Source organism: Cinclus cinclus, chromosome 4 (assembly GCF_963662255.1).
Source record: "Cinclus cinclus chromosome 4, bCinCin1.1, whole genome shotgun sequence".
NCBI lineage: Eukaryota > Metazoa > Chordata > Aves > Passeriformes > Cinclidae > Cinclus > Cinclus cinclus.
The window spans coordinates 50,126,569-50,139,834 of NC_085049.1; the positions used below are offsets into that span (position 1 = coordinate 50,126,569).

Genomic DNA, 13,266 nt, shown 5'->3' on the forward strand with positions numbered 1-13,266 from the left:
TTTTTAAAAATAAAAATCAATATAAACTTTTCTGCAGAAGCACTTGAATTTTAACAGAAATTCTTGGTTATCAGAACATGTGTTACTACTATAAGAACTCCTCCAGTAATGGCAGTTCAGCCAAGCAAGCTGGGCTTGCTCATTCCTTGTAAACCCATTCTTAAGAGTGATTAAAACTATTCCCAACAAGAGTGTTTGTTATGAAAAAAAATTCTTTCAGAAGGAACAAACTGCAGAATTTTTTTGGGAAAAAAGTCAGACATGGGAAAAGAACCAATAGAAACAAATATGGATTTTACTAATATAAATGAAAAGAAGGATCCTGAGGGGTACTGTGGCTGAAATAAATTATACAGCTTGTATTACTACATTACAAAATTACCATCCTGTCAGAAAAAGAAATATATTATTTAACTTCAGCATGTAGAGAACAGAAGATGTCACAAACCATTTAAAATTCTTCTGATGTACAACTTTCCATGTAAATATTCTAATAATATCTACTGTGACTTTGACTTATGTCACAGTTCTTCATAGATAGCACACTTTATACTCACAAAAACACTCACTTGTGGAAGATGATTGCAACAATAATGAGTCACAACTGACTCATGGAAAAAGACAAGGTAGGCAGGTTACTTTCTTACTCAAGGATATGTTCTGTGCAAAGTGACAACAGAAAAATTTTGCAAGGACAATTTACAATGTGCTCTTACTCCTCTCAGAAACGGCTGTTAAGAGAACCCCAAAAGTATTTTTCATTCATTAGTATTAATATATTTCAATTCTTCCTCCTTACTTGGGGAAAACATTTGCATTTATGAGTCCACTAAATGTAATTTAATACTGGATATGGTCACATCTGTTTTCAGATTTTTAGTGTATCTGAATCAGTAGCTTTTAATTAATTAATATAATGTATGTTTTCTTATATTTATTTGCATGAATATACTGCCCATGCACAGTATTATTTCTGAAGATTTAAACTGAGAATTTATAAAGGCACAGTGGTTCAATTTGTGAAAAACTGTTCTGCTTTCTGAAAGCATTTTTTGAAATTACAATTTTCAGTAAACAATACCTCCTCAGATCTGTCCATACTACCCAAATATTGAGCCTCTGTAGGGAATACCTACAATATATGTGAGCTATCATTAGACTGTTGACTGCATGCTCATAACAGCATGCCACAGTTGTGGCAAGAAGTAGTAGTAGATCACCATGAAAATCATTAGGACTACGGAGAAATAAATAAAGATTTCTTTCTTAATACAGTAGACTTCTAAATTTGTATTACAGCTAAGAGCCTAAGTAGAGTTACATGGAAAGGAAAATGAGCTACTGAAGGTAGTTGAATATTCAATATAAAGGATAAAGAAATGGGAAAAGTCAGTTGATTTACTCTCCACATATACAGGGTTAGAATTTTAAATGTGTTTTGGCTGACAAAGATTATATTAGTTTATAGCAGATACAAAGAGCAAACCAAATTACAGCAGAGTATCTGGATCTGATATCAACGTGTATCAATTACTGAACAAGAAGAAATTCTCTATCTTAAAATACTCTACTTTTTCTTGGTATATTTCTAATGTCAAGATTTTTCTACTAATGAAAAATTAATTTAATGGGGGCAATTATTCATTAACTTAGTGTTCACCAATTCAGAAGAATTGTCTTTACATGTTTTGACCCAAGATATACAACAGGCTTATGCACCAATTATGAGATAGTATTCATCCTGGACCTTTGAGAAAAGAAAACTTTGCGCATGTGTACAGCATATCTAATGTCTTGGATATTCATTATTTCCAATGTCAGCCTGGTATTATTAAGCAGAGGAAGTAGAACAACACAAACTTAGTATATAATCTCCCAGTTCTATCTCCAAACCACATTCCCCAAATAGCACTTGTATTCATAGTACTAAAGAAAGTGGTTGTGCTTTTTTTCCAGGAGATGAAAAATCAGGGTTTTTTTGTTGCAGTAATTGTCTCAGTGTTCAATACCTATAAAGTATTTGCCATTATGACAGGAAAAAAAATACAGAAATTAGAATTTTGCACTTCGTATTCAGATACTCTCATGAGGATTACTTTGATAGTGAGAATGTCCAGGGGCACTTTTGATCACGGAATCAGAGAATCAATTAGAGATTATAAAAGCCAATTTACGACCAAACACCACTTTGTCAACTAGACCATGGCACCAAGTGTCATGTCCAGCCTTTTCTTAAACATCTTCAGGGAAGGGGACTCCGCAACCTTCCGGGTAGACCATCCCAATGTCTAATCACCCTTTCAGAGACTAAATTCCTCCTGATATCCATCCTGAACCTCCTTGGCTCAGCTTGAGGTTACTTCCTTTAATCCTGCCCCTGCTGCCTGGGAGAAGAGGCCAACCCCCACCTGGCTACAGCCTCCTTTCAGGGAGCTGGAGAGAGGTCTCTCCTGAGCCTCCTTTTCTCCAGGCTAAACAACCCCAGCTCCCTCAGTCACTCCTCATAGGACTTGTGCTCCAGACCCTTCCCCAGCCTTGCTGCCGTTCTCTGGGCATTCTCCAGCACCTCAATGTCTTTCTTGCAGTCATGGCCCCAGAACCAGACGCAGCACTCAAGGTGTGGTGCCACCAGTGCCAAGTACAGGGGGACAATCCCTGCCCTGTCCCGCTGGCCACACTATTGCTGATCCAGGCCTGGATACTTTTGTCCTTCTTGTCCTTCTTGGCCACCTGGGCACACGCTGGCTCACGTTCAGCCACTGTCACTAGCAAACCCAGGTTTCTTTCTGTCCCTGTCATTCTGTGCTCAACTTGCTCGTTAACTACTTGCTCTTTAAGGACTAGTTCTATCATTGATTGAAATAAATGGGAAAAAACTCCATACTGATTTTCATGGACTCTGGCCTGGGGCTTTGCTTCCTGTGTAGACTGACTTTTGCTCTACCCTTCTCCTCATTCTTAGAGAATTCTGTTCCTTTGATATAGAAGTATGGTTTATCTACTTGTGCATCACCTTCTCCTCATTTCTTCTTCCCTTTATTTATCTCTATGTTCACTTCTGTTTAAAGTTTCATTAAAAAAACCCCATATAGGAAAAAAATCTGTAATTTTGGTTACTTCATAATTTCAAATAAACCAGCCTACAAAAAAGAACCTTACTGTAAGTCTCCAAGATTTATTTAATATTTTCAGTTTTGACAGATGACTGATTGTCATGACAAATCAACTGTCACAGTATAATTGGGATATTTTTAGAACTCACACATGGTAAAGAATGCAGTTCACCAACAACAATTAAAACAAAAAAGCCTATAATCTGATCCTAAATAGGAAAAAACTTCAAGGATAAGATGTACTCAGCAAATGATGATTTGGAACAGATTCTTGAGTAGACTATCGAAATGTTACATTACACAAAATAAAGTAACTACCGGGCCCCTAACTTCCATACACAGAAGTTCAGATTCCTGGAGATCATATGAAAGATACCTATTCATCAATAGAAACAAATCTACTTCTTCAGAGTCAACAGGAAAACTCTACACACTTCATTAAGAAATTAATTATCCCTATTTTTGAAATAAAAAAACATGCTCCTACATAATTTTAGGGTTTTGAGTGAATACTCATTAGTATGGGAAATTATTTGTTAAGATAGAAGACAGCCTGAATAAGACACTTCTAAAAGCTAATTTTTAAATATTCTGCATTTCCTTTGCTTTTAATAGAAAACTTACAAAGAAGGGAATATATTTTCAAGATCTTCTTGAATGATGTCCCAGCCTCTACCATCCACTTTCAAGGATGTGAGCAAACGTAAACTATCAAATTTAAGCTTTATAAAACTGCAATTTTTTTCCCAGCTTTTCCTCACTGCGTAACAGGATAGAATATTTCAGTTAGAAGGGGCCTACAATAATCATCTAGCTCTAATTCCAGGCCATTTCAGGACTGACCAAGTTAAATCATATTGAAGCCATTGTCCAAATGTTTCTTAAACACTGAGAGACATTACTATAGCTGTTATGAAAACTAGGGAAAAATCCCCATGACTATGGCTGTTATTAAAACTACAGTGTCTATAATTTTGATGGCAACAGCTTAATTTATAGGGACTTGCATAACCATCGTGTTGTGTTCTGTTGACCAGCACCATTATATATATTTTTTATATTCATCTGTGTATCTTTTTAAACCTTCAGATAATGAGCCATCAATAGTTAATGCAGCAGTTGATGTACCTGGTTCGAGCTAAAATAATTGATATCAATGTTTATGAAGCAGAAACAGAGCGAAATGGGAGTACATAGTCTTGTTGACTGCTTCAGGCATTCACCACATGTTCCTCCTCCTCTAAATATTTAAGTTTCTGTCTTTTTTCCCCCATATCCCATTATATTCCTCTGCTGGATTGCCACATCAGTCTTCTTCAGTCATCAAGTATTTATTAAGTCCAAAACATTTAAGAGAAAATCTCCTGCTTATAATCATTTGCAATATGTTATTGATTACAAAGAACTTCAAAACAGCAAGGAAATAAACTCAGTTCAAGTTCTTACTTGTATGTATAACTATACCTTTAACTGGGCTTTGTTGGGAATATGATGGTGGTTTAAAAAAAACAGACAGTCCAGAGAGTACTCAGCTAAAGCACTGTCTTACTTAAAACACAGATACTGTCAATCTGTCTTTTATCAGATAATATTAGTTAGGAGTCATCTACAAGAATAAAATTGGTATTCAACACTATGGAATTAATTTTCATTCAATTTTATGTGGAAAAAAGAACTGTCATATGCTGTTATATGTTCCATTACTGAGGAAGGAAAATGTTAAATTTTAGGTTAGACACAAGTAATACTTCAGCATTGCGTTGCACTTGAACCATTGCAACTTTATAATACTCAGTTTTCTTTGACTTCCAGATGCTCTGTCTCCCTTCTATGCATTTAAATCCTGTAAAGACCTGTCTTTTTGTATTTACTCTATTACAGCTAATAGTTATGGTTAGTATCTGATTTTTTGCCTACATCTCAATATGCTCCCCTCAGTGTTAATATCTTGCGACAAATAGGTGAGATAATTATCAAAAAAGCACAATTTTAATTTGTTTATGAAAATATTTCTGTTATTTAGCAATATAAAGTGGTTTTGCCAGTCACAAAGACTTGCTACTTGCATTGATTTTAGTGGGAACTGCATGGATTCAGAACACCTGAAAATTAACATGTTTAAATTTAGTAGCCCGCAAAACAATAAAATAGAGGAAATTCGGGGATAGAAATAAACATTGGGTGAAGCTCTAGTTTTTACACATGAATACAGAGTGTATCACTGGATTTTTGAGACAGAAAACATGGAACTTTCACCCCAGACACATTTCACTCAGGTCTCTATTTCACTACTTGGAATTCTTTTTAAATTATTCCCTGGAAACTTGAGAAAAATGCATAATCTTGCAAGATAAAAACAAATAGATGGAGAACTTACAGAAGTCCTTCATCCAAGAGGATATTTTTAGAACTTCAGAAAAAATACTGATTATTCATTCAAATGTACAGGATGCCATTGGTACTCTATGTTCTTCAGTGTAGCCAGAAAGAAATAAATAGTGAAAAAAGCCATCATTCCATCTTCATCATAGGAACAAGAGCTGTTTTGAAAACAATACTGTAGGTCAAGCTATTATTTTCACCCAAACAGTAAATATTCATTATTAAATAAAGTCTATTTTAATTATTAGTGTTTAAATCTGTGTATTTATTTCTATGGGGCTATTTCATTTTTGTATCTACATATGTATCTGTGCAACGCCAGTGTTTTGTATCCATGTACTACATGCACACACATCTAAACAGAAAACGCAACCGCAGAATAAGGCCCTACTGACTTACTGTTGTCTCCCTATACCTTTTTTGTCTCTGGCAGTCAAAAATTCATTGCTCACTGTATTGGAAGAAACTGCAAGTCTATCAACAAAATTCTCTAATCACAATCCTATTAAAGGTTAACATTGATCAAATTATATAAACTAGTTCAATAAAACAAAGCCATTACATTTTCCTCTTTGGATTTTCCCTTCTATCATGCCTCCAGTAAGCATTTCTAAATGAGTGGTATCTTATTAGATCAAATAAAACCTTAATGATTACTACTATATTTCTATTACTGATTTTATTACTGAATTGTCGTAGCTAACAATTACAATTTAGTTGAAATCTACGGGGTATCAGAGGATATCAAAGGATTCATTTTAGTATTGCAGTCTCACACTCCAAACAATTCTACTATCTATAACCAGAAAGATTTGCAAAGAGTGTTGACAATAATATCTATTGCAGATTTAAAAAATAAAAATCTTTTTGCAGCATTCAAAAGAATTTAAATTCATCTAGAACTAGGTGTTTAAATCTCCACCAGAGAGATTCACTTGAATCACAACATATTCAAACTTGCTGAAAATAAACAATGTCAATTTCAAAAAATAAAGAAAATAAGATCTCCAATGGTCTCTCTCAGTATAAATTATTCAGTGATCTCTACCAAAGAATAACATATCTGGACTGCTTTAGTTTTAAAAGGTCTGTAAGACAGGAGCTTTTATACCCATGCATAGAAGAATTCAACTCATATAAGTTAAGCTGTTTAAAACCATGCAAAGTACACATTGTGCTCCAACCCCAGCATCCCAAGTAGCAGAAGGCAAAGTCATGGACTGGGAGGCTGTAGAAGTACTCTCAGAAGAGCGGGTTTGAGATTATGTGCATCTAAGGAACCCGAAGGTGTGCAAGCCCATAGCACCTGATGAGATGCATCCACGTGTCCAGAGGGAACTAGTGGATGAAGCATCTAAGCCATTATCCATCATACTTGAGAAGTTGTGTCACACTTGTGAAGTTCTCACTAACTGAAAAAGCAGAAACCTAACCTTAATTTTTAAGAAGGGTAGAAAGGAAAATCTAGGGAACTGAATGCCAGTCAGTTTCATCTCAGTGACCAGCAAGATCATGGAGCAGATCCTCCTGGAAACTATACTAAGGCATATGGAAAATAATGAGTTGACTGGTGACAGACAATAGTACTGAAAAAGACGTATCATAGGCACAGATTTTGATGATCAATACAGAAAAAATTTATAGCCATTGAAAAAATAAAATCTGCTACCATAAATGTTCAGTAAAATCAGGACTTCCTGCTAATGTAATATTGAAGAGACAATGAACACAAAGGGAAACACAGACTGTTCTTCCTGAACATCAGGAAATATTTTTTTACTTTTTACAGTAAAGGTGACTGAGCACTGGCACAGGTTGCCCAGAGAGACTGTGGCATCTACAGAGATGCCACAGAGATATTCAAAAGCCATCTGGACACAGTCCTGGGCAGCCTGTTCTTAGTAACCATGCTGCAGCAGACAAGTCAGACAAGGTGACCTCCTGAGGTCCCTTCCAACCTCAACTATTCTGTGAATAATAATTTCTAAGTAAATCACGGAGCAAGTACATTATTAATGAACAAAATAAACTTGACTAGAGAGTGATATCTTTCATACCATGAAACGTATTCTTGAAAGGCTAAAACAAACAATAAAACAACCAAGAAAACAAGACTTGTTCAGTATTATCAGAGTACATTTATAACTCTTATGATTCTATGTGTCATTCAAAGTCTTACAATGATGTACGCTGCATTTTTCTAGTTTATTTACAAGATAACTAATCAAGGTGATATTTTCTAGACAATTTATCTTAGAGAAGATTATGGTTAAATTTGCTTGAGAAAGTTGTAACTGAACATTTTCCACTTTCTAGCACTCAAAAATGGAGTTAGTTCCTAATCTTTTTAATAGAACACTTTCTTATGCTACAGTAAAAGACCTAATTTTACTCGAATAAAATAAAAACACACTACTAAGTATTTAGATCTTATGCATACTCATTACAGTGTAGTTCATTGTATTCAGCAATTTATTTTTTCTGGACTCAAGAGTCATGACCTAAATGCAATAAATTCCTGGTTTTGGGGAATATGCAGTGCAGACTCAAATACACTTTCCTTAGAGGCTTCTGCTGTCAACAGGAAGCTTTGGGAACAATAAACAAGATTACTTCTGAACTAGATTCTGAAAGCCTCCACCATAAAGTCTGAAATATAGAACCTGGGTCAAATTCACAGGCTAACCAAAGGTATTATGACATATAATGTCTTTAATACCAGCTTCATCTTGAAAACAATTTTGGGTTTTCACCACATCTTTGTCTGAGAAAGATGCCATTCCTTCATAATTCAACACCTTCTTTTGATGAAATATCTATCTTTTTTCATGGTACCCTATAATAATTTATTTCTTCATCAATATTATTTTTGGTTTAAAACATTTCTTTCATCTTCACCTGTTCATTCCATCTTCCTATCTCTCCAAGAACATCTGTGAAATCACTCATAGTTCCTCTCAAGACAGTTTCCCCCAGAAATAAGAAAACTTCAATTAGTCTTTTCAGGCAGAAGATGTTACTTCCTCTTTCCTCTAGCAGTGTTTTTCTTAATCTCTTCCACTTTGAGGTTGACTCTTAATCACTACTGAGCCAAAACTCAGATAAATAAGACCCAAACCACCCCTTGGTTAAACTGCATTAATATTTACCTACTTCCAACAGAAGTTTTTTATGTAACACATTTCAAAATGGTACTTTGCATTTTTTACATCCACCTCCCACTGGCTGCCTACCACCATTGTAAACCATGTATTATCCCTCTTTACTACTTCTACCTAGAATACATGATACAAAGGTGAGCTCCTTATATCTAGGAGGTAATTTTTTTATTGCATGCTAGGTATAAGGAGCTCACCCTTGTATCATGTATTACCATCCCACTTTTGTTACTCTTATTCTTGTGTATTATAATACTCCCATGGTTGACTATTCAACTTAATTTTGTAACATCTGAAATTTCCACTAGCATGCTTCTTCTTATGCTCAAATTAGTAAAAATTGATCTCAAAATACATTAACTACTACTACTACTCTCCTTCCGTCCTGTCAGCAGACTGTAAGCGAAGTTTTCCTATCTGTCTTTTATTGCTTATCTTACAAATTATTATATATTACTTTTCCTTACACACCTCCTATCTATTAATAATGTAAATGAGGTGACTTCAAAAGATAGAATTTTAGGGATACTGTAGTTCCCCTATTTAAAAATATAACATAATTTTGGTAAACCCTTGTCATATTTTTTAGGTTAGCTTTTTGACATATTAGATTTTCCTCCAAAACAAGTTGTAAAGTCTGCCCTGCTATTTTATTTAGACTAGCTGATCTGCAACTGCCTGCTCACTTTTTCCTCTCCTTCCTTAAACATAGCTGTTCAGTTACACACAGATGTTCATAAAGTTAAGACTGCCAATCTAATGGAAATAAAATTTATTTCAATTATAGCACTTAACATGACAACTGTATTTCTGTAACTCAGATTTGAAAGACATAGTTAATTATACATTGTTCTGTTACAGTGCAGACCAGCATAAAAAATTAGATATTTACAGTCATTGGCTACGGCATTAACAGCTATAAAAGCATTAACTAAATGCAAGGTTCCTATTTAATGTTATTTATGATTTCTTATTTCCCATCAGACAAGATTTTTTAATGGCTGAGTTTTCATGCAAGCCCTTTTTGTTCAGGTTCTATTTATTACAAGTGTAATGATTTTTCCAGAACATATTTTTCACTGCCATCAGTTAAACAGACAATAGCAAAAACAGTGTCCGAACAAAAATGCTTTGGAATATAACTGTGTCAATACACAGTTTCCATGCACAAAGCACTATAATACTGAGAAATAATTGAATTTTGAAAACTACTTGAGGGATCAAGAACTGTAAGAGTAAATTTTGATAAAGCAAGACTCATTACATGTCATATTGCAACTATATTATAATTGTCATATAAATATATTTATATATTCTCCTTCTAAATTGAGTGAAGAGAGAATTCTTCCTCTCCACTAGGTAATAAGTCCTAGGTAATATTTTTTCAGAAGGCTGTAACAGGCAGCTAGCAAGGCATGAGTGCCACTCATAAAGTCATAAACAAAAAAACTGTAAAAGTACTATGTAGAGTATCTCAAGTCCAGAATTGAAACTAAATAGTATGGCAGTGAAATGAAAATAATTTTCTTGAAAGACTCTGTTACTAGAATGTTGTATTACTAAGCCAGTGTTCTGTACTTAAAAGAACAGATTTCTACAGAATTTAATTACTTGCATGAAAATCTAGATAACATATTTGATGGACAAAAAAAAGCTGATTCTGCTTTAAAATGTAAGCAGCGGGTCACACAGTTTCTCATGTGGGAAACCTACATCTCTCATATAAGGATGAATGCTACCTGAAACACACATTCTTAGTGGTACAGGGTAGACCAAAGTGTTCACCTGACAAATCAATCACTTTTAGGAGTTGTATAGCTATAATTCCAAAGTACATAACACAATATGATTTCATTCTTTATTTCTTACTAGAAGAAATAAAGAATAAAATACTGTTGTAATCCATTTTCTTAGACTTTATTTCCTTTAGGCTCTGTATGATGTTTATGCTGAATATAATTTTCCTTAGCTAGTCTCCAGTATTTTAGTAGTTCTGCATATGCAAGACACAGAAACATGAGGGCTTCGACACCTGCTATTGCTCAACAAAAATATCTCACTATGGGCTCGGTGGAGAGTGCCTCTGCACACTGAGCAGCACACTGAATGGGACTTCACAGATGCAGAGTGTCCTCTCTCCTTTGGATTTCCAGCAGTAAATCTTTGAATAAAGGATTTATGCTGTCTTTCACTTATTATTTTCTACTCTTCTATGGAGAGACAACTGTACAAAAGTAGCTCAACTTTCCACAAAGAAAGAGAAAAAAGAAAAAAACCTTGATTTTACAGTATATCAAGATCATTGCTATTCCTTTTTGTTTGTCCTAAGACAGTTGCTGGAGCTAATGCTCAAGTTGCTAATGCTGTTCTTCAAATGATTACAGTCTCTCTCTCTCTCTCTCTCTCTCTCTCTCTCTCTCTTATTTAACAGTTTCCCAAGATATTTCAAAAAACTGCTGAGGTTAGCCCTTGAACAACTGCTGCTCCCTGTTCCAGAGGGTGCCGTTTTCCTCTTCTACCCTTAAAAATTTTCTTACTCTTTTCATTCATCCTTATCACCTCTTTATTCCAACCACAACTGTCATAATTCCTCCCAAGGCCCTCATGGTCACATCTCCTAATAAGTGACAACTGAGAGACACAAAGAAAAAAACATGGAGGGAACCTGAATTTTGAATCATGGTATCTTTCCAATCTCTTGACAACACACACAGACTGAAGTAAGATCTTTCTTTGCTTTTAATTCTAGTATATTAAGAAACAATCATATTGACATATAATATTGAAATATAATATCACATTAGTACTTTAACTGAAATAGTTCATTTTGAAGTTCCTAAAAAAGATTAGGGTCACTTCAGATAATGAGATTTATATAAGTATTTAAACTTAATTGAATTAAAATATTAAAGTATTAGTTCTTTTTGTGGGTTTTTGTAGTACCTTATTTAATCTAAGTTAGTTTTATTTGTTGTTTATTGGAAACTGTTATCCAGAAAACATCCTCATTATTTTTGCTTTATTTCTACCATTAGATCTTTTATTTAAATGATCCCTCACCTGTTGTAAATGCTAGAGCAACAGCCAAAAGAACCAGTAGCTACAGTCCTTCATCTTGCTCTCCTTCAAGTCAACAGCATTACTCCGATTCTTAAATATGAAAAGAAGTCCCATGGAGGCCAAACCAGGTGCTATTAATCCAATAGGAGTTGTGCAGCTGACATCAATGGGAGCAAAATTTGGACCTCAAGGAATACATACTGATTAGGGTTAAAGTAATTGGTATCAAGTAAAAAATTAACCTAAACAACACCTAAACAAACGAAGAGAACCCTTTTTAACTACATACCTGAGGCAGTGCTGAGTTCAGCTGTCGCTGGAGGGAATCTCTGTCGTAGATGACATCCTGTAGGCGTTGCTGTGCAAGTGACAAGCTTTCCTGTGTCTCCCGAAGGGTATCAAGGAGACGGTCCCTTTCATCCAGCATGTTCACCATCAGCTGCTCAAAATGAGAATCCGAGTCCGAGCCACTGCTCTGGGACCCCCGTTGACTCATCGGGGTGTCCTCGTTTATCGTTGGCATCACTTCACACATCATTTCTTTAAAAAGAACACAAATCAAGGAACAGCTCTTCAGTAGAGAAAACATTTGAGGATATTTCATAAGAGGAATAACTCTGACACAGCTAGTAGGTTATTGCATTGTTTCCACTTTCAAACCTGTGGGCGATGTTAATCAGATGGTCAATAAAGAGGGATTAAATAAAGTGACTGCCTCCCCAGAGCAAAACTTTGAATGCGCTTCCCAAAATTAAAGAAGGCTGGCTGAAGGAAGATGGGGGGTTACAGAATATTTTAAACTAATATTTCTGGAAATAATGGTCTCTTAAAATGACAGAAAATACTTCCCCTGCAATTGTAGTCTGCCTTATCGTTGGTTTCCTCCCTTCTCTTACTTAATTTCATTGTTGAATTGTTGGAGTTGATGTCAGTAGCTGCCACTAACTGCCAGATTTTGTCCTCCTCTAGGCAATTCTACAGTACAGCTCAGGCTAACCATTGATCCAGTATCATGCTGCCTTAACAATGCCAGGTTAATCTATTTTTCTATCTAGTTATTCCCATCCTCAGGGGAAATTATTCTCCAGTGAGCTTGTTCAGTAAGAGGTCAAGAACTGGAAACTCCGCTAATTACATCCCTGTGATATCTTGTGCAAATTGAATTACCAGGAGGAGAATCACTGTTGTTTGTTTCTTAAATCTGTCCTGAGCAGAGCAAATAGCATCACCTAGTCCCATGCTTCAGGTACAAAGCTTCTTACGTAAATCTCAAACCCCTTGTTCACATGCAGGGAGAAGCTTTGGGAATCCTTGGGAGAGCTTTCTGATGCTTTGTTCACTGTCCGCAGGGATCTTGGGATGTGGGAGGTCAGCCAGGGGAGCCTGTGTTGCCTCCAGGAGCCTCTCACAACATCATATAAATACACTACACTCAGCAAGGGGCCATCACTAGTCTCCACTCAGCTTCCACCTAACTAGTTTGGGATGGTAGCCAGTTTGGGATGGTAAAGTTCACAGTGAGTAAAGGGATAGTTAAAAAATTCCAAGGCCAT

The 13,266-nt window shown here is 35.5% G+C and overlaps 1 protein-coding gene across 5 annotated transcripts in view; it reads right to left on the reverse strand.

Annotated features, from left to right (window-relative positions):
• Positions 1-12,251, reverse strand: part of PPFIA2 (PTPRF interacting protein alpha 2) — a 264,534-nt gene extending 252,283 nt beyond the window's left edge. For all 5 annotated transcript variants that reach the window (XM_062491235.1, XM_062491236.1, XM_062491231.1 and 2 more), the window contains exon 1: positions 12,003-12,251. In XM_062491235.1, the coding sequence (XP_062347219.1) occupies positions 12,003-12,251 (249 nt within the window). The remainder of the gene's footprint in view (positions 1-12,002) is intronic.
• Between the last annotated feature and the right edge of the window lie 1,015 nt (positions 12,252-13,266).